Source organism: Pleurodeles waltl, chromosome 2_1, assembly GCF_031143425.1.
Source record: "Pleurodeles waltl isolate 20211129_DDA chromosome 2_1, aPleWal1.hap1.20221129, whole genome shotgun sequence".
In the NCBI taxonomy this organism is placed as follows: domain Eukaryota; kingdom Metazoa; phylum Chordata; class Amphibia; order Caudata; family Salamandridae; genus Pleurodeles; species Pleurodeles waltl.
The window spans coordinates 128,003,945-128,024,786 of record NC_090438.1 but is presented as its reverse complement, the minus strand read 5'-3'; the positions used below and the strand labels follow the sequence as shown (position 1 = coordinate 128,024,786).

General features: G+C 45.4%; 1 protein-coding gene across 1 annotated transcript; it reads right to left on the bottom strand.

Moving 5' to 3' along the window:
• Nucleotides 1-2,734: 2,734 nt before the first annotated feature.
• Nucleotides 2,735-16,927, bottom strand: LOC138261952 (putative nuclease HARBI1). The gene is made up of 3 exons (XM_069211547.1): nt 16,788-16,927; nt 3,822-4,203; nt 2,735-3,109 (listed from the first exon to the last, which is right to left on the bottom strand). The coding sequence occupies exons 1-3, from the start codon at nt 16,897-16,899 to the stop codon at nt 3,103-3,105; spliced, it is 501 nt and encodes a 166-aa protein (XP_069067648.1). The 5' UTR covers nt 16,900-16,927; the 3' UTR covers nt 2,735-3,102.
• Between the last annotated feature and the right edge of the window lie 3,915 nt (nt 16,928-20,842).

Below are 20,842 nucleotides of genomic sequence, written 5' to 3'. Positions count from 1 at the left end.
GCAGCCCTTTGGTCAACAAATGCCACGTATAAATGGTCCTCACTTAGTGTAGTATATTTCCAGGTTAGTAATGTAAAACAGAAAGCTTGGTCAACAGTACTAACCTTCACATGAAAGCCAGCTTGGAAAGGGGAAGGCACCTGAGTATCAGCCATCCAATCATGCAGTTGATCCCAGTGTTATTTACAAAAAAGTGTTTTTGCAGATTGTTTAATAGTCTGATGCGTCTATAGTCCTTCATCCCTTGATCTTCCAGAAGATCGTGTCCTTGTTAGATCCTTGTCACATAGATCTGTTTGCATCTCGTCTCAACTTTCAACTTCCAAGATTTTTCAGTTGGAGACCGGATCCATTAGCACTGGCAACGGATGCTCTCCTGCAGAACTGGGTAGGTAGGATGAATTACGCCTTTCCTCCATTTGTCATGATTCCCAGAGTGGCCGCACAAACGAGATGCCAGCCTGCATCATTTATTCTTATCTCTCCTGTGTGGAAGAATTAATCTTGGTTTCCATCCCTTCTTGAGTTGTCCTTTGCTCTTCCTTTCCTTCTTCCAGTCTTTCCTTCTCTCCTCCTGGACCCAGTAGGATCCCCTCACCCTCTCCTGTTAGCGGCTCAGTTGACCCTCACGGCTTGGAAAATATATCGGGAGACATTCCCAAACATAAGGTATTTCATCGGCAGTTGCCGCATTTATACAGCAAGCTTGGCTCCATCCACCTGCAAGAGATAATCTTTGGCATGGAAGAGATGGGTGGGTTGGTGCCTTCGAGTGGAGGTGGATCTCGTCGGATCCAAACTCAAGGATATTCTGAATTTTTTGTCTGAGTGCGCTGAATCTGGTCTATGTTACAGGTCAGTAAACAATTTCAGGTCAGCTATGTCTGCAGGACATGAGTGGATTGATGGTAAACCTACTGGACAACATCCATTGGTATGTAAACTGCTTAAGGGCATCATGGTGAACAACCCTCCTAAACCACACTACTCGCAGTTGTGGCATGTGATTGTAGTATTATCCTTTTTGAATTCCTGGACGGATAATTATTTGTTATCTATGAAACAATTGTCTACGAAATTGACCATGTTATTATGCCTAATTTCATGTCACAGAGTTTTGCATGTGAAAGCCTTCGATCTAGCAGGTAGGTTGTTTTCTCCCACAGGATTTTCCTTTATCATTTCCAGAAGGACCAAATGTATGTCTACATCTGTTGATTGTCCTGCTTTTCCACACAAAGATCAGCTTTGTGTGGTCAAATGTTTGAAAGTGTATGAGGAACGTACTGCTGGTCATAGGAATGATCCTTCAGGCCCTCTCCTCATTGCGATTCAGAAACCCTTTTGTCCTGTATCAGCTGCTACTTTAGCACATTGGGTCTGTTGGGTGATGTCTGAAGCAGGTATTGATATATCTATATCTGGTGCATATTCCCCCAGAGGAGCCATGGCTTCAAAGGCTTTTTCTTTGGGTTCCAGCTTGGAAGATATTCTTCATGCAGCTGTTTGGTCGAATGATTCCATGTTTAAGTTGTTTTATTATAAACCAATTGTGCATGTTTTGTCTTTAGTTGTTGATCAGCTTTGAACCAGCATAATCAGAGCCTCCGGTCTTGACATAAAATCCAAACCTTTCTAGCTTTGCAACAAGAATTTTAGATTCTATTAAGGACACAGAGGCAAGAATTATCCCACCCTGGAAGAAGTTTTATCTGCCAGATTTTGAGTGTTTGATTACATGAAACTGTGGGTGTATTTCACCCCCCACCTCATTTAGGGCCAGATGTGGGTAGGAAAAAAATAGCGAGTCGGAAATTGCGATTCAATGCGAATCACAATTTCCGACTCGCAAAATGGGATCCAAGAAAAAAGTGCGACACCAATTTGCGACTCGCAAATGATGCCGCACCGCATTTTGCGAGTTTGCTTCTAGAGAGGTCGCTTTTTGAGACCTCGCTAAAAGCGAGCTCGCAATTTGCGAGTCGGGTGTCGCAAATTGCGACTGGCCCGCAAATTGCCTGCAGGTGCAGCACAACAGTTTGGAAATTCACTTCCTGGCTCTTGGTGATGACATCAGAACCAGGAAGTCATCAAATACACCTGGGAGGAGGGAGGACCACACCCTTTCCAAACTGCTGTGCAACACCCAGGAGAGAGGACCTGCTGCTACAATGGAGGAAACAGGCAGTGCTGGGAGAAGAAGAAAACTGAAGTTTTCTGACAAAGAACTGGAGGTGCTCACAGAGGAATGCTGCCAGCACCACGACCAACTGTTTGGAAAGGCAGCCCTGACTGTCCCAGACACAGAAAAAAAGAAGATTTGGCAGCAAATCCAGGACCGGATTAATGCCATAGGGGTGAGCCACCGCACCCTGGAGGAAATCAAGAAAAGGTGGTATGACCTGCGCTCCAGGACAAAGGAGAGGGTAGCAGAGCGGCTCAGAGAAATGAGGAGCACCGGAGGAGGCCCATCCACCGTCCCACAACCCACAGCCATGGAAGCAATGGTGGAGCAGACCCTGGAGCCTGAGGCCGTACTTGGAATGGGAGAAGTGGACAGTTCTGCGCCAGGGACATCCAAAAGTGAGTACCACGAGATATGCATTCACACCTACAAATGCAGTATCCACACTCTCCCAGTACACAGCAGCAGGCACAACCAGACTAGCTCCATTCCAGTCTAGCAACCACTAGAATAGTGCATTATGGGCAATGTAGTACAGTAGGCAGCAGATGGGCAAATGTTTATTAGGAGGCATAAAACAGATGTGAGAGACTGACAATGTATTCCCTATGTCCCACAGGTCTCCCACAAGACATCCCCAGCAGCAACAACAGGCAGGGAGGAGACAACGGGCCAGAGACAGTGCAGGAGGCTGCAGCAGAAATTCCTGGGCCCAGCAGGACACCACCAGAGTCCTCTCAGGAACAAAAGCAGGAAATGGGGGAAGCTCACACGACCCCTGGCCCCAGCCCCACAGCAAGTCGTCCAGAGCCAGCAGCACGACAAAGGCGCAGACACAGAGTCCGAGTTCTGGCTGTGCCCCAGGAGGAGATATGGGAGGCAGCAATTTCAGGAACAGACGCATCCCTCCTTAATGGTCAGCGCCTGCAAAACAGACAATTGCGGTCAATATCAAGTACATTGCACAGAATGGAGAGCAACATGACCACTGGCCTGGCTGAAGAGAACACGCAGTTCACTAGACTGAATGAAAATGTGGGGGATCTCACCCAGGCCATCCGCCAACTTGTGACGGAACTGGTGGCAGACAGACAGAGTACAAGGCGCAGGGAGCACCACACAGTGGCATGCTTCGACCGCATGGCAGCTTCAATTGGGCGTCTTGCAACAAACACTACTGGCCTGCCTAGACAGACAGTGAGTTTACAGGTGGAACTTGGCCACTTTGCGGGGGATGTGGCACGTGGACTTGGCCGCATCAGCCATGCAGTGGACTTGATGGAAGCTAGGCAGGTGGCAAGGGGCAAAGGTGAGACCCCTCAGGACAGTGAGGAGGGGTCCACAATAAGTAGTGTGTCTGCAAGTGACTCCCATGTGCTAAGGAGTGCAAGTGTACGGCAGGGGTCATGAGCCATGCTGGGCGCACAAGGAGGAGGGTGTAAGCCATCAGACAGCATGAGGCATGAGGCACATGATGTCAATGTGTCCTCATTACGTTTTGGACATGTACAGACCTTAACGGACAGCACTTTTCTTTTATCATTTAGTTTACAAATAAAAATGTTTTGTTAGTTCCACTACACAACTGGGCTCTGTTTGTCTGACATTAGTGAGTGTGGTGACAGTTGCCACGTACCTGCCAAAGTATTGGGTTGCAATGTGGTCCCGTCTCTGTCTGCCTTGATTTGCAATGCTTCTATCCCCAGTCTGTCGGTGTGGTAGCTCTTGGTCCTCATCCTCCGAATCGGTGTCTTCAGGCATGAGATGTAGCCCGCGTCTGGTGGCAATGTTGTGTAGGATTGCACATGCACCAACGATCTTGAATGATGTTTCTGGGGCATACTGGAGCGCACCTCTACTTTTGTGGAGGTATTTGAATCTTGCCTTTAACAATCCAAAGGTCCTCTCGATGACAGTTCTGGTCCACCGATGGGCACTGTTATATCGCCTCTCGTTCTCCTTGCCAGGTGTTAGGTATGGGGTAAGTATCCATGGTCTTAGAGCATATGCACTGTCACCTGTTTGGCAAAAATACGAATGTTAGCAGGTCATGGATGGTTTCTACAGTGACCTGTATGTATGGTTTAGGGTGTAGTCAGCAATACCTAATAGATATCCGTCTCCAAACTCCCCACGTTCTAGGCGTTGGTGTATCCCACAGTGCCTGAATATGTATGAGTCATGTGTACTCCCTGGAAATTTGGCTACAATGTCAGTAATGACATTATGGGCGTCGCATATCACCTGAATTTTTAGTGAGTGGGTACATTTCCTATTGCGGAACACATATTCCAGATTTGCAGGAGGGCAGATTTGTATATGTGTCCCGTCCACACACCCTACAACATGGGGGAAGTTGGCAATTCTGTAGAAGTCCAACTTGGTGCTGTTAATTTCTGCCTTATTCCTGGGTAGGTATATGTATCTGGATATGTGTGTGAGTATGGCATCTAGGAAACATCTGAAGAATCGTGAGAGTGCACTTTGGGATACACCACCAGCCCCAGCAATCACCCCCTGATAGCTACCCGAGGCCAAGAGGTGCAGTGAGCATAGCACTTGCACATGTGTGGGAATGGCGCTGCCGCGCATTGTCTGTCATTGAAGCTGCGGATTGAGTATTTCAATTAATTCTAATATTGCTGCACTGCTCAGTCTATATTTGTCATAAATCTCCTCCTCAGTTTGTTGGTTCGGTATATCCTTTCCTGTCTCTGGCTCCTCCTCCTCCTCTGCTGGGCGGCGTGGACTCTCCTCCTCCATGCTATCACATACAGTTCAGCCATTTTGAGTAACCCAGATGCCTTCTGGGTCTCTCGATTTATACTTTGGTTCTGGTTACCACCTACTCTGAGTTAGTGGTAATTTCGGTGTGCAAAATGGGCTTTTTGCGACTAGTTGCAATTTGGGAGTGGCTTTTTCATATGGTTTGCGACTCGCAAATTGCAACTTCCTCTTTGCGGGTCGCACAATGAGGTAGCTATTTTTGCGAGTCGGTAATGGCTCGCATCGCAATTTGCACTTCGGAAATGGGATTTTTGCATCTCATTTCGGATTTTGCGAGGTCGCAAATTGAAAATCGGGCCATTTGCGACTCGCAAAACTTTGCTACATCTGGCCCTTAGTTTGTTGAGGCTGAATAGGGATTCACTTTTTCTTTTAGTTTAGGTTCGGATTCTAAACAGAAGTGAGCTTCATGAACTTGCTGCTCCGCTGTGGAACGAACAGATTCTAATCAGACAGAAAGCCTTCTGAGTCTGTGGTCGGATGAACTAGAATTCAGAGTTTGATTGGTTTACTTGGTTTGAATTGATTAGAGAGTTTTACGGACTGCCTTTACAAAGAAAGAGGAGGTCAAGATGGTGCCTGGGTATTTTGTAGGCTCTGATGGACTATCATTAGTGGGTTAATATGGAGGCATGGTTCAAAGCCTCATTGTTATAGTATGTTTACTGTTTTTACTGTTTTTTCATTGGCTGCTGTTTATAAGTAGTAAAGATTGAGAAGCTTAATCCTCACCTCTGTGTCCTTAATAGAATCTACAGTTCTTGTTGCAAAGCTACAAAAAATTGTATTGTATTTGTGGTATACAGGGGTATGTATTTCTTTGCTCCAGTGCTGGTGAACTGCCTTTGTAATGTGGGCTTGCCTTCCAAGCACTGACGTATCCCCAGTTCTAGTGTCAATGTATTCCCTGTCCCACTCTACTTGTCTCTCTGTGACTGATGTGTCACCCCATCCCAGTGTGTCTAACTGCCCCATTATGACTGTATTGCAGTCATCCACCGTGAACATGCCCCAAAATCTGTTCCATTCTTTCCCATTTCTTTTTAAGTGTGTCAATGTCCTCTCCATAACACTTTATGCCTCTCCACTTTATGACACTATCTGCAACTACACCCCATTCTATGACACTCTATGCCACTCAACAACATGCCACTCTGCTCCACTTTATGACACTTTATGCCACTCTACCCTAGGCTATTCCACTGTACTCTACGATACTTTGCTCCACTATGTGTTCCTCCACTCTGCAACCCTCCAGTCTACACCCCTCTGCTCTATGGCTCTCCGCTCTACGACACTCCCCTCTACACCAATCCAAGCCACTGTACGTCAATCCACTCTATGTCACTTTACTCCACTCTACACCACTCCACTTTACTCCATTCTAGGACACTTTACTCCACTCTACGTTACACCAATCCATTCTACTCTATGGCACTTTACTTCATTCTATGCCTCTCTAGTCTACTTCCCCGCTCTATGCCACTCCACTATATAGCTCTACGATACTCCATGTATGCCACTCTACATCCCTCCACTCTATGCTCATCTCTCTACACCACTTTATGCCGCTCTATGCCTCCCCACTCTATGACACACAACAAAACTTGACAGTAGGCCACTCTAATCCTCTCTGTAATTCTCCACTTGATGACAATTCACTCTATGACAATCCAATCTGACACTCCACTCTATACCACTCTATGACATTTCAGTCTACGACATTGAGCTCTATGCCAATCTATGCCACTCCACTCCCCTCTGTGACACTGTATGCCGCTCTATGCCACTCCGCTCTACAAACTCTACACCACTTCACTCTACGACACTCTATGACACTCTGCTCCATGATACACCACTGTAAGACACTCTACACCACTCCACTCTACGATACTATATGCAACTCTGCAACACTATGCTGCTCCACTCTACTACACACAACTTTACTTTACTTCACCCTACGACACTCTACTCTACGACATTCCACTGTATGACACTCTACGCCACTCTACTCTTCACTACTACTCTATGACATTCCACTCTGCGTCACTCCACTATGCGACACTCTATGCCACTCCACTCTATGACACTTTACAACACTTCACTCTAGAACACTTTACTCCACTCTGCAACATTTTACTCCACTCTAACTCCACTCTCAGCACTCCACTCTACTCTACTCTATGCCGCTCTGTGCTACTGCTCCCTACATACTCTACACCACTCTACCCCACACTATGCTACTTAACTCTAGGAGACTTTACTCCACTTTATGCTACTCCACTCTACACCATTCCACTTTACACCACTCTATACCACTCTACGCCACCCCACTCCATGTCACTTTACTCCACTTTATGCCATTCCACTCTACTTTACTCTGTGACACTTTACTTCACTCTACGCTATGCCACTTCACTCTACAGCACTTTACTCCACTCTATGCCCCTCCTCTCTACAACCCTCTATTCTGGGCCCCTCCACTTTATGACCCTCCATTCTATAGTGCTCCACTCTACGCCACTGCACGTCACTCTACACATTCTACGCCTCCCCACTCTTTGCCCATCAATCCTGCACCTCTCCACTCTATAGCACTCCACTCTACAATACTCTATGGCACTCTACGCCACTCTACCACTCTCTGCTCCATGACACTCCACTCTATACCACTAAATGCCACTCTATGACACTCTACGCCACTCTATGCCCCTCCACTCTAATACACTCCACTCTACAACACTCTGTGACACTCTATGCTCCTCCACTCTATGACACTTTGCTCCCATCTGCACCACTCCTCTCTACTCAACTCTAGGATACTTTACTTGACTCTATGTTACACCACTCCTCTCTACTGTTTGACACTTTACTCTACTCTACACCTCTCCACTCTGTGAACCTCCATTCTATGCCTCTCCACTCTAGGGCTCTATGACCCCGCTTTCTGATATTCCACTTTACGCCACTCTGAACCACTATACGCTCCTCCACTCTATGCCAATCCATGCTATGACACTATACTATATGACACTCTATTTCACTCCATGGTACTCTGCCCCTCCACTGTACAACACTTTAACCACTCCAATCTAATCCTCTCCGATCTATGACTCTCTACTCCATGTCACTCTATGACACTCCATGCAACTCTACGACACTCCACGTCACTCTTTGCCACTTCACTTTCTACACCATTCTACTTCACTACACCACTCTACGCCACTTTACTTCACTCTGCAACACTTTACTCCACTCTAGTTTATGTATCTCCACTCCACTCTACTTTACTTCACTCTACTCTAGTGCACTCTACACCACTCCAGTCTTCGACAGTTCCCACTACAACATTCCACGACATACCACTCTATCTCTCTCCCCTCGTTCCACACTCCGCTAAATGCCACTCCATTCTATGTCACTCTCCTCTATACCCCTCTACTCTACGCACCTCCACTCCACTCTATAATACTCCACTCTACGACACTCTTCTCCACTCTAAGATATTCTACTCCAGTTCACAACACTCTACCCCACTCTACGCCCCTCCACTCTACAACACTTTACTCTAACCTAATCCTCTCCACTATATGCCCCTCCACTATATGCCACTCTGTTCTGTGCCCCCCCCACTCTATTGCACTCTACGCCACTCCACAACACTCTAGGCCTCTCTACTCTACGCCACTTTACTCCACTAATAGCCACTCTACTCCACTCTACAACACTCCTCTTCTTGTTTTACTGTGGAGTAACGCCTTCTTGGACACCCTCATGAAACTTGGTGTTCCCCATTCCTATCCTTTAAACATAGTTGCTGTAGACTTCCAGGATAGAAAAGGTAATACGTGATATATTGAATACCTGAAACGCAAAATATTGTTAGTGTTCTATGTAATTTTATAGGGCACCACTTCACCACTCCCCTTTTTCTGCCTCTAACGGTATAATCTATGATGGTGGAAAAATCTACCATACTCTCAACCAATATAATCATGATGTAAAACTTTTAGTTATCACACAGTAAATCACACATCATCCTATTGTATACAGCATTGATTTCACTAAAGAACCAACAAATATTAAAAATCAGTACTAGTGCAATCACATTGGACTTGAAGCAGATATCCAACACCCTGTTCATCCTCTCACTTCTAGTACATTCAATAACACTTCTTTCCTCTTACTATCCCAATGTCTTCTTTATGTATGGAAATGACTGACAAATAAACCCTTCCACCACTGATCAGTCCATTCCTTGACTGTAACAGATACGTAATTAATTGGAACAATATCCATTGATGAAAATAATTATGTGTCGTTAGCCTATCCTTTAGGTGATCCAGAGATCATGAAACAAACAGTACACTACCTTGCTTAAATCTAAGGAATGCTTTGTTGAGCACTGCCTCTTTTTAATTGCCCTGTGTACCAATGGGACTTTCATCTTTGTTGTCCACGCATGTGGCAGTTTCTGTGATCACTCAAGTTTAAGAATGGCTTTGGAGCTCATTTGCTGCTCATTTTCTACTTCCTTAACGCCAACCCTCGGAAGATCAAGGATTTACACTCGTGCATTCTTAGCCCCACCGCATCCTTGTCAGGATAATCAGCTGTGCATGTGCTAATGAGTTCTCACAGCTTGACAGTGGCGTAACGAAACTTGAGTGGGCCCCCCTGCGAAGACACCGGAGGGGCAACCGCTCCTCTGGACCCAGTCAGGGGCCTGCTGCCCGTGCACAGTGTAGTGGAGCTCTCCCCCCTCACCACAGGGACTGCGGGGGGCTTTGTTATGCCACCGCAGATTGACTTTAATATTTTTGCGCATTTCACCCTCCTTTCTGAACTTAATGCATCACAAATCCTTCATATTCCTAGTTCAGCTGAAGGCCGAAATGGGCACTGAATGCTTCTACCACCAGTTCAGAGACAGAAAGCAGATGTGGCGATGGAACCAAGTCACCCAAGGATCATGGAGCGCCGGTACCCAACTGAGGAAAAGGGGTAAGACAAGAAGAGACCAAGGGAACCAGGGAAGGGAACAAAACAATAAACGAAGGACACAATGTGGTGACTAAGCAAGAGTGGGATCCATACAACTAGTAGAAAGTTGCCAGGCACCATCTTGCTTGTTCCCAGTCTTTTATACGAACCAGGAGATACTCTGGCTGCCTCGGTTAACCCTGGTTCTAAACTCTCTGTTCCTGGCCCTCGCTGTCTTTGTGTGAGCCCACCGCCCGGGGACAGTTCTCTACAGTCTCCGCCCCTTCCTTGTCCTTCGTGTGTAAGTCAGTCAGAGTCGAGCAACCTTGCACTTCTGTCTTTTTCCCTGTGTGTCCATCGATGAAATCTTGACACTCTTCCCTTGTATCAGGCAGGAACAGTTCTTAGATATCCTCTGCAGAGTGACATCAGTGTTCCTGGCGGCTCCGAAGTTGACAATTAGAAGAGATTTCTATAAAAGTAGGGTGACCATATCCTGAGAACCAAAAACCCGGGACATTTTGTAAAAATAGAAGAAAGTGTACAATTTTACGTCAACAGAGCGGATTGGAATGACAGCTCTCATCAACACAGCAACACAGAAGAGGCAGTAAGAAAATAAAATGTAATTTTTAAAACCAGCATCATACCTGATAGTTATTATAACTGCTGCTAACTAGCACAGCCTTAGAACATCCCCAAAAATGCCTCTCACTGTTTTCTGCAGACCCCCTCTCAAAACCGGGACAGGAGCGAATTTGCTGAAATTTGAGGGACAACTGGTCACCCTGTATAAACGCCATCACAGTGCAGCCGTCTCAGGTGCTTCCAGTTTAATACATGGGGCAGAGCAGAGTGTGGTGACCTGTTGCAGCTAGCACCACGGCCATCAGCTCCATCACTTAATCAGTAATGTGAGTATCACCAACACTTATGTGGGCGGAGTGTAGTGAAGGGCAGGGAGCTCTAAAGGGAGTGCCACCTGTGTGCCGCAAACTCACTTGTATTTACACACACTGCTGAACCCGGCTTGTGTACGTGTGCGTCATGACATCATGCAGCATTTTGCAACTGAGTTCTATATCCAGCATCCATAGGACAGCGACTTTTGGCCTGTTGTTTGGAGGTTAGTTGGGGACCTTGGGGCCTGTTGTTTGGAGGCTGCTGGCATGGCGCAGATCCCATTACCTGGAGGCAGGTGGACGTTTTGCTGAAGCAATTAATTCTGAGCTCTATTGAAAAACGTAAGTTACAATCTATAATGCCAACCTCCATCTTGCAAATCATCTATTCTCATGAGCAGTAGCCAGTAGGAGAGGTAGTGAAGTCTGAGCCATTGCTGATTCCACCACATTATTCAAGCCGTACACAGGTGATTTGAAGACCTAAAGAAGGAAGGGGTAAGGGAATGTTGGAGGAAGGTGCCAGAGAAAGCAGCTATCAAGGCTGGACTGGCTGGGGAGGCATTGGAGGGGGGTGGGCACGGGGCAGGGGGAGAGGTGTTCTGGGGTGCAATTTTTGTGACAGGGCAGTAGTTTTAAAAGCACTGCAGAGTTCCTTGTATATCCAACAGTATTCAGGCAATAATACAAATGCCAACAGAACTCTGGTGGTTAATGTAACTGTTGGAAAGAGATCGAAGTTTTGACTAGTGGCAGTTTTGACTCATCTAAGTTAGCGCAGAGGGTTACTATGCCTGCTGCAAAGAAGGTGTACTATGCAAATCACAGAACAGTATTTTATGTGCAATGCTCAGTGGGTTACTGTTTTTGTCACAGAGATCATTTAGTTACTGTGCAGTGCATAGGTTACACTCATAATCTAGCACAATGAGTTATAAATTGTCGTCAAAGAGCTGCATGCAAGCTGCATGGTACAGATTAGAAAGTTATGTTTTTCTCAGTCTTTGATTACCCTAATTTTGCTAAAAAGGGTTTGTTTGGGCAGAAATACATTGTTATTAGTAAAGTCAACCCACACCACTGTACAACGTTCTGAATGCTGAACCTGTGCTGCTCCAGACCAAGCACTATTTAACAATTCCTACAAGTTTGGATGACATGTGAATCCTACACTTTATAGTCCCCTCCTGTTATGCAACATATTCTATAATCTGATTTACACACATAGATTCATTGTTTCTGTATGTGTGTGTGATGTAAAGTACTCCAGCACCCTATGCTACTAGGAGAGCCGCTATAAAACAAATGAAATACATGCGAGAGAGGGGCTGTGGATAGATGAGAGGCACTGTTAGAGGGTGAGGGGATCATTGAAAAACCCCAGTATAGATTGTCGTATCCTGGTGCACTGTAAGGTCATCATATACTACACTTTAAAAACGAATACAATTGAATATATGATGACAAATGTGTTGCAGAATGAACAGTTTTTGCCATTTTTTAACCAAATTTTCTTGTTGGGGGGGATTGTTGTAGTGGTAAGGCTCACTCGCTAGACACTCTTTGGGGAATGGTGCGACAAAATTTGCCAGGGCTGCTTGGGGATCCCAGTTCTGCCCTTGCAGTTATTGGCATACATTTCTATTTTACTGGGCCTGTGGTAGTTTCTATGTGGCTAACGTATGGTGTTTCGAAGATGGAGAACGTGTGTTAGGGTACACCAAGGAGCCACCGAGCTTAAGAAGGATTGACTTCCTGGGTCACTGGCAGCATGACCAATTAGCTTCCTGAACTCTGTTGGTGGCAGGTGCTGCACTGCTCTGTGACTTGGTAAATTATCGCCTGGAAGAATATATGCTGCTTTTGCAGATGTTTGGAATACTCTAGAGACCACGGAAAGAATGCCCTGCTTTAAAAAATTGTTTTCTGTTTGATGATGCACACACAAGGGTGGAGGTCTGCCACCCCTTGCAGTCCACCATCCCTGTGCTTATAGCCATGGCCACTGGAATTATATGGCAGGTGAGTGTCAAATTATGCTGCCGGATTGAGTAAATCATGTGGCAAGAAAGGCAAATTATGCGGCATCATGCTGCACATTTTGTAACAGTATTACTTTATTTTGTCATTTTTGAGCCTGTTAACACTGTCTGGGCATTAGTTACCTCATTAGTACCAGTTTAACAGCCACATACAGCAATAAACTACAGAAAGGTGACTCCGCAGTAGCACGTGTTGAAGCGTTTTTACAAACTTTTGAACCATTTGCGGCAAATCTACAAATATGCGAAAACCGCCGCTGCCGCACAATCGCCTAATTCCATTGGCCCTGCTTATAGCCAATCACAGTGTATTGCAAAGAACGAGCGGTTTATATTCATTAATCAGGCGATTATGAAAACCTCACACGTTCGGCGTTTTTCAGCAAGACCTATTAGAACGCGGGCTGCATTGCAAAGTGAGAGGCAGGTTGCTTAAAATGATTACAAATTGTGCCATGGGGCAGAGGTGAGCAGGCAATGTCTTGCAGGAGATTTGTACTTGAGGGACACCCTCTGGTACCAGTCTTTACGGGCAGGCAATCACCTAACTGTTAGTGGTGCAATGTGTATAATTTCTCTGGTATGAGACCTATAACGTTTGGGAAAATTATGCGGTTTTTTTCTCTGCCTATTGTTTGTGTTTCTTTCGTTTGGCATTTGCATTTCACATAAAGCCAGATTACCTTACTTCGTGCGATCGGCTTTCGTATGAAAACGAAGCCTTTTTTAAATTTCCTGTTTTATTATGCCACTTTAATTTATCAGGAGTTTGGCGCTACGCGGCCCAAAGCAAATGAGAGTTGCATTTGTGTTATAATTTGACAGAAAAATCCTTTTACACTGGAAAGTTGTTCGACGCTCCTGCTGGAGCCCCTCTTTGTCACTTTAATACTGCTTAGCCTTAGGTGGGCACCGGTGCCAAAGATGAGTAAATCTTGGCCCTGCACTCGCAGAACAGTCCTTTTCTTCTCCCACCCTGCCTTGTGGAACGCAATTCCTCTGGAATTTAGAAGAAGTTATATCATCTCTCTTCGAAAAATGCCCTGAACCCTTTGTTTTTCAGCCATTTTCTGGTCTGCGTGTCTGACCTCCTGGGTGGTGCCAAGAGACCACATGGGCTATTTGTCAGCTTTAAAAATTTTCCATAACATAGCTGTGCAAATTTGCACGAGGTTTTGAATTTTCAGTCCCTAACGTCACACAGAGGTCTCGTAATACCTGACCATACATCCAGGTGCCCTTTAAATTTAATTTTCTTTGCGGTTTTATGTAGCGCGCACTCAACCCTAATCTATCGGAGCACTTTACAAGAGCACCATTTATGTTACACAAGCACACATTAATTTTCGGTAGGCAGGGGGAGATTAAGTAGTTTGCCCAGAATCACAGGATATTGGGGCCGGGACTCGAACCTGATTTCCTAGCTCTAAAGTCTGCAGCTCTGGCCAACACCACATCCTCTTCCCCAGTCTGTGTAGATACTGCCTTTTCTGTTTATAATTGTAATAGGAAGACCTAGGTGTGATGCATTGTAACATGGGCCGGGGAAGAGTGAGGCTAACAGCCCCAGGCTTCTGATGCGGGCTATCAAGGCTCAGATATGTACATAAAAGGGACTCAGGAAAGGTGAGGCCTCCATCCTTGGCTGCAGATGACCAGCGAGGCTCAGACATGAGCATAACGTGCTGGGGAAGGTTGAGGTTACCATCCTTGGCTTCTGCAGAGGACCAACAACGCTCAGACATGCACATAAAGTGGGCTGGGGAGAGGTGAGACCACCATCCTAGGCATCCACAGAGGTAAAGCGGGTCTCAGACATGTACATAACATGGGCTGAGGAAGGGTGAGGTTACCATCCTTGGCTTCTGCAGAGGACCAACGACACTCAGATATGCACATAAAGTGGGCTGGGGATAGGTGAGGCCAGCATCCTTGGCTTCCACAGAGGTCAAGCGAGGCTCAGACATGTTTAACAGGGGCTGGGGAGGAGTGACCTCCACCCTAGACTTCTGCAGAGGACCAGTGAGGCTCAGGTATGTACATAATATGGGCTCAGAATGTGTGAGGAGGGGCCACCATCCTTGGCTTCTGCAAATGACCAGCAAGGCTCAGACATGTGCATAACATGGGCTGGGGAAAGGTGGGATAGGTGAGGCCGGCATCTTTGGCTTCTGCAGAGGACCAGCAAGGCTCAGGGATGTGCCTAACAGAGGCTGAGGAAGGGTGATGCCACCAAGCTAAGGTGGGGAAGGGTGAGGCCACCGTTCTTTGCTTCTGCAGAGGACCAGCGAGGCTCAGACATGCGCATAATATGGGCTGGGGATAGGTGGGATAGGTGAGGCCAGCATCTTTGGCTTCTGCAGAGGACCAGCAAGGCTCAGGCATGTGCCTAAAATAGGCTGAGGAAGGGTGATGCCACCAAGCTAGGCTTCTACAGAGGTCAAGCGAGGCTCAGACACGTACATAACATAGGCTGGGGAAGGGTGAGGCCACCACCATAAGCTGCTGCAGAGGTCCATCATAGCTCAGATATGCAGAGGGCCATCAAGGCTCAGACATGTACCTAACATGGGCTGTGGAAGGGTGAGGCCACCATTCTAGACTTCTGCAGAGGGCCATCAAGTCTCAGACATGCACATAAAATGGTCCCTGGAAGGATAAGACCACCACCCTAGGCTTCTGCAGAGGACCAGCAAGGCTCAGATGTGCATAACATGGGCAAGTGAAGGGTGTGGCTACCATTCTTGGCTTCGACAAAGGACCAGTGAAACACTGACATGTCCATAACATTGGCTGGTGAAGTATGAGGCTACAACCCTAGGCACCCTAGGCTTCTGCAGGAGACCAGCGAGGCTCAGAGATGGCATATCATAGACTGGTGAAGGGTAAGGATACCATCCTTGGCTTCTGCAGAAGAACAGCGAGACTTACACATATGCAAAACATGGGCTAGGGAAGGGTGAGGCCATCACCCGCGCATTCTGAGAAGACCTCCAAGGCGCAGGCATTGACATAACATGGACTGGGGAAGGGTGAGGTCACCATCTTTTGCTTCCCTGGCTGGAGCCCTTGGGCCAATTTCGAATGGCCAGGGCCGTTGCTGTTGTCTCTATCACTTTCTCCAGCTCCCCGTTACCAATTGCAGTAGACACAGGAGGCTTCAAGAGAGAGAAAAAAGGGGCATGGGGAGGTAGATGGAAAGTGATTAGAGGGGAAAAGAGAGAGAGAGACAATGGATGGATGAGAGATTTTGCACAAGGAGGCAAAGGGAGTGGGGCTGGTTTGAACATTTTTGCCAAGACTGCTTTTCGTTCCCCTGATCCGTACCTGTGCAGAGTGACATGGTGCTTTTGACTCCCTTCCAATGGGACAATATTTGTTGTTTGTAGGGTTAGTGTAGTACTGAAAATGCTTGACAGGAAGTCTAAAATGTCTGTCACTTAAGATCATAGATATAGAGAAGCCTTTGGATGAGTAGGCCCTTCTGTGGTAGTCTCCTGGTCAGGGCATGGTTATCAGGCTTGGTAATCAGACTCTGGTGCGTGAGGTTGCCATGGATGTATGGGGGTTCTAGAATGTACGTGGAAACAGGCGATGGGAGTCGGATGGTTGGGATGTTTCAACAGAGCTTCTTATTGCTGAAATAAAGTCTTATTTACTGTGAATCTACACGGATCGAGAATGTTTCCCTGAGTGTTACACTGGCGACGAGGGGAAAACAACGAAGAATCCACTACAAAGGAGCAAACGTCTGCTTTGTTGGTGAACGACCAAACGGACTTCGGGATCGTTCCCTCGCTACTTGGTACGTTTTACTGCTCGGAATATACAGCCTGTCAAAGGGGGACATGAATGTGGTTTAACTAATTCCATCACTTTGCAACTCACCTCTACAAAAGTCTTTCCTCGCGCTGTGCCTCATCTTCTTGTGCGCGTGGCTCCTCCGATTCCGGCTTGCCCTCGCGCTGTGCTTTGTGCGTCTTCTGGTGTGTTGCTTCATTCAGGAAGTTTCTCATTACGGTGGCACGCATCCGACATCGTCCTTGATCAGGAAAATAGAAGAAGGACCCGTCTCTCTTCTATTCTTTGTGTTACAAGTGCTTTCTTTGTTTTTTTTTCAAAGCGCTGTGTTCCATGACAGGCACATCATTTTCTGCTTGCAGATAAGAGGTTTAAAGGACAATAAAGTAATAAACACGGATATTGGCAATTTGAAATAAAAAAAAAAATAACGAAGGATACATAAAGGACATTATAGAGGCAGGTCAATGGTATAAATATTAAAGTTGATTAAATATGTCAACTTCCTAACAACTTTTGCATCCCTTCAAGGATCTTATCAACTTGCTACTCCATGATGCAGAATGTTACAGCTCCTCCATTCTTCTTGGCACATCCGGGTGATCCTCCTATAAAGTGGGCAAAATGGAAAAAGGTATTTGAAAGGTATTCCAGAGTATGTGGCATCTCTTTGAGTGCGGAAAGGAGGACAGCACTCTTACTTCACTGTCTTGGAGCGGAGGGTCAGGAGGTGTTTGATCATCTCCCAGACATACCTGAAAGTGAAGCAGTGAACTTGAATGAATATGAAATATGCTTGAGGAAGTTAGACTTGCAATATTTGCCTAAAGTGAGTACCATTCTGGAAAGTGACTATTTTGGGAAAAGAATTCAAAATGAGGATGAATCAATAGAAAGTCATATTACTGATTTACTACGTTTAGCATCCTCTTGCAAGTTTGGTAATCTGATTGATGAGAGACTAAGAGATCAATTTATGCTTTGTTGCAATATTGAAAAAGTTCGAGATGAACTCTGGTTAAGGGATGAACCCTCTTTAGAGGAAGTTTTGAATGTGGCCAGGAAAATTGAACCATTCTTTAAAATGTGTGGAGATAATGAGAAATTCTACCGATAAAGGAAGGAATGAGTTCAGCCAAGAAGTGCTGTTGGTCAAACAAGAGAAGAAGAAAGTGGATCAGAATCCTTCATCGTGTCGGACAAAAAAGGAGCAGTGAAAAGGTGTTTTCAGGTGTGATAGAGAAGGATATTTTGCTAATGACAAGATTTGTCCTGTCTTAAAAGGGATTTGTTCATTTTGTAAGAAGAAAGGTCACTTCTCAGCAGCCTGCAGATTAAGGAAAACCAGACAAGCAGTGAATGAGGTTGTTGTGTGTAACAATGAGCAAGAAAACAGTGCTGGAGTGGATTGTGGGCAAATAATATTGCAAGTCGGGACTGCAAAGGTCCTTCTAATGTTATTGAGGTGGAAGGGAAGAAAACAATGTTCTATTTGACTCTGGTGTGAAGATTACTATCATTGCAAACACGTTTTTTCAAGATCAGTTAAAGGGGAAGGTTAATCTAATGAAACCTGACATTAGACCTTGTGCCTATGGTGGGGAGCCTATTGAGCTTCATGGCTACTTCATAGGTTTAATCAAGTATGAAGGGCGTTATACCACAGGGAAATTTATGTATCAAAAAAGGGTGATATCATAATAAGCTGGATGCATCAGAAAGATTTGGGTGTGATGTTGGACCCCGATAGTTCTCCACCTATCATACTGAAAGAGAAGTTAGATGTTAAACTAGTGGAGGAAAGGGAAGAAGATGTGGCTCTTCAGGACAAATTGAGATCAGAATTTCCTAATGTTTTTAGCAATGAACTAGGTTGTATGAAACACTATAAACATAGGATACGATTGTCTCATGATGCACAACCTTTTTGTAGTAAGGTGCGTAATACAGGGAGTGCAGAATTATTAGGCAAGTTGTATTTTTGAGGATTAATTTTATTATTGAACAACAACCATGTTCTCAATGAACCCAAAAAACTCATTAATATCAAAGCTGAATATTTTTGGAAGTAGTTTTTAGTTTGTTTTTAGTTTTAGCTATGTTAGGGGATATCTGTGTGTGCAGGTGACTATTACTGTGCATAATTATTAGGCAACTTAACAAAAAAAAAAATATACCCATTTCAATTATTTATTATTACCAGTGAAACCAATATAACATCTCAACATTCACAAATATACATTTCTGACATTCAAAAACAAAACAAAAACAAATCAGTGACCAATATAGCCACCTTTCTTTGCAAGGACACTCAAAAGCCTGCCATCCATGGATTCTGTCAGTGTTTTGATCTGTTCACCATCAACATTGCGTGCAGCAGCAACCACAGCCTCCCAGACACTGTTCAGAGAGGTGTACTGTTTTCCCTCCTTGTAAATCTCACATTTGATGATGGACCACAGGTTCTCAATGGGGTTCAGATCAGGTGAACAAGGAGGCCATGTCATTAGATTTCCTTCTTTTATACCCTTTCTTGCCAGCCACGCTGTGGAGTACTTGGACGCGTGTGATGGAGCATTGTCCTGCATGAAAATCATGTTTTTCTTGAAGGATGCAGACTTCTTCCTGTACCACTGCTTGAAGAAGGTGTCTTCCAGGAACTGGCAGTAGGACTGGGAGTTGAGCTTGACTCCATCCTCAACCCGAAAAGGCCCCACAAGCTCATCTTTGATGATACCAGCCCAAACCAGTACTCCACCTCCACCTTGCTGGCGTCTGAGTCGGACTGGAGCTCTCTGCCCTTTACCAATCCAGCCACGGGCCCATCCATCTGGCCCATCAAGACTCACTCTCATTTCATCAGTCCATAAAACCTTATAAAAATCAGTCTTGAGATATTTCTTGGCCCAGTCTTGACGTTTCAGCTTGTGTGTCTTGTTCAGTGGTGGTCGTCTTTCAGCCTTTCTTACCTTGGCCATGTCTCTGAGTATTGCACACCTTGTGCTTTTGGGCACTCCAGTGATGTTGCAGCTCTGAAATATGGCCAAACTGGTGGCAAGTGGCATCGTGGCAGCTGCACGCTTGACTTTTCTCAGTTCATGGGCAGTTATTTTGCGCCTTGGTTTTTCCACACGCTTCTTGCCACCCTGTTGACTATTTTGAATGAAACGCTTGATTGTTTGATGATCACGCTTCAGAAGCTTTGCAATTTTAAGAGTGCTGCATCCCTCTGCAAGATATCTCACTATTTTTGACTTTTCTGAACCTGTCAAGTCCTTCTTTTGACCCATTTTGCCAAAGGAAAGGAAGTTGCCTAATAATTATGCACACCTGATATAGGGTGTTGATGTCATTAGACCACACCCCTTCTCATTACAGAGATGCACATCACCTAATATGCTTAATTGGTAGTAGGCTTTCGAGCCTATACAGCTTGGAGTAAGACAACATGCATAAAGAGGATGATGTGGTCAAAATACTCATTTGCCTAATAATTCTGCACTCCCTGTATTTCCTTGGCAGCAAAGCAAGAAGTGAGGACTGAGTTGGAGAAACTCGTAGTACAAGGGGTCATTGAGAAAATGGAGGGTACAAAGTGGTTGGCTCCAGTTGTAGTTGCTAGGAAAGCAAATGGGAGTGTGAGATTGTGTGTTGACCTCATGAAACTTAATAAGGGAGTGATTGTTGATAAATATCCTCTACCCAATATTTCAGAAATGTTGATGATGCTAGGTAGGGCAACATTTTTTACTACTATTGATCTTGCCTCTGCTTACCACCAAATTGAGTTAGACGAATCGTCAAAAGATCTCACTGCCTTCGTCACTCCATTTGGCACTTTCAGATATAACAGGCTACCCTCTGGTTTAGTTTCGGCAGCTGCGTTTTTTTAGCATGTCATGGAAAACCTGCTTGGTGGAATGATTGGGGTGGGGGTGTATCAGGATGATATACTGGTGTATGGTAAGGATGAAGTTGAGCACTTGGAAAGGGTAAGGAAGGTCCTGGGAAGGTTGGAGGAACACAATCTCGCTGTCAAGATTGATAAGTGCAAGTTTGGTAGTCACACTATTGATTATTTGGGTCACACTTTAACAGGTGATGGATTAATACCCAAAGCTGAGTTGGTGGATACCATTCAG

Excerpts from the sequence above, each read along its gene's own strand:
- LOC138261952 (XM_069211547.1), bottom strand. The coding sequence starts at position 16,899 with ATGAAGCAACACACCAGAAGACGCACAAAGCACAGCGCGAGGGCAAGC. Across the intron at positions 4,204-16,787 it reads GAGGAAAGACTTTTGTAGAG|GTGACAGTGCATATGCTCTA; the intron begins GTGAGTTGCAAA and ends TTTGCCAAACAG.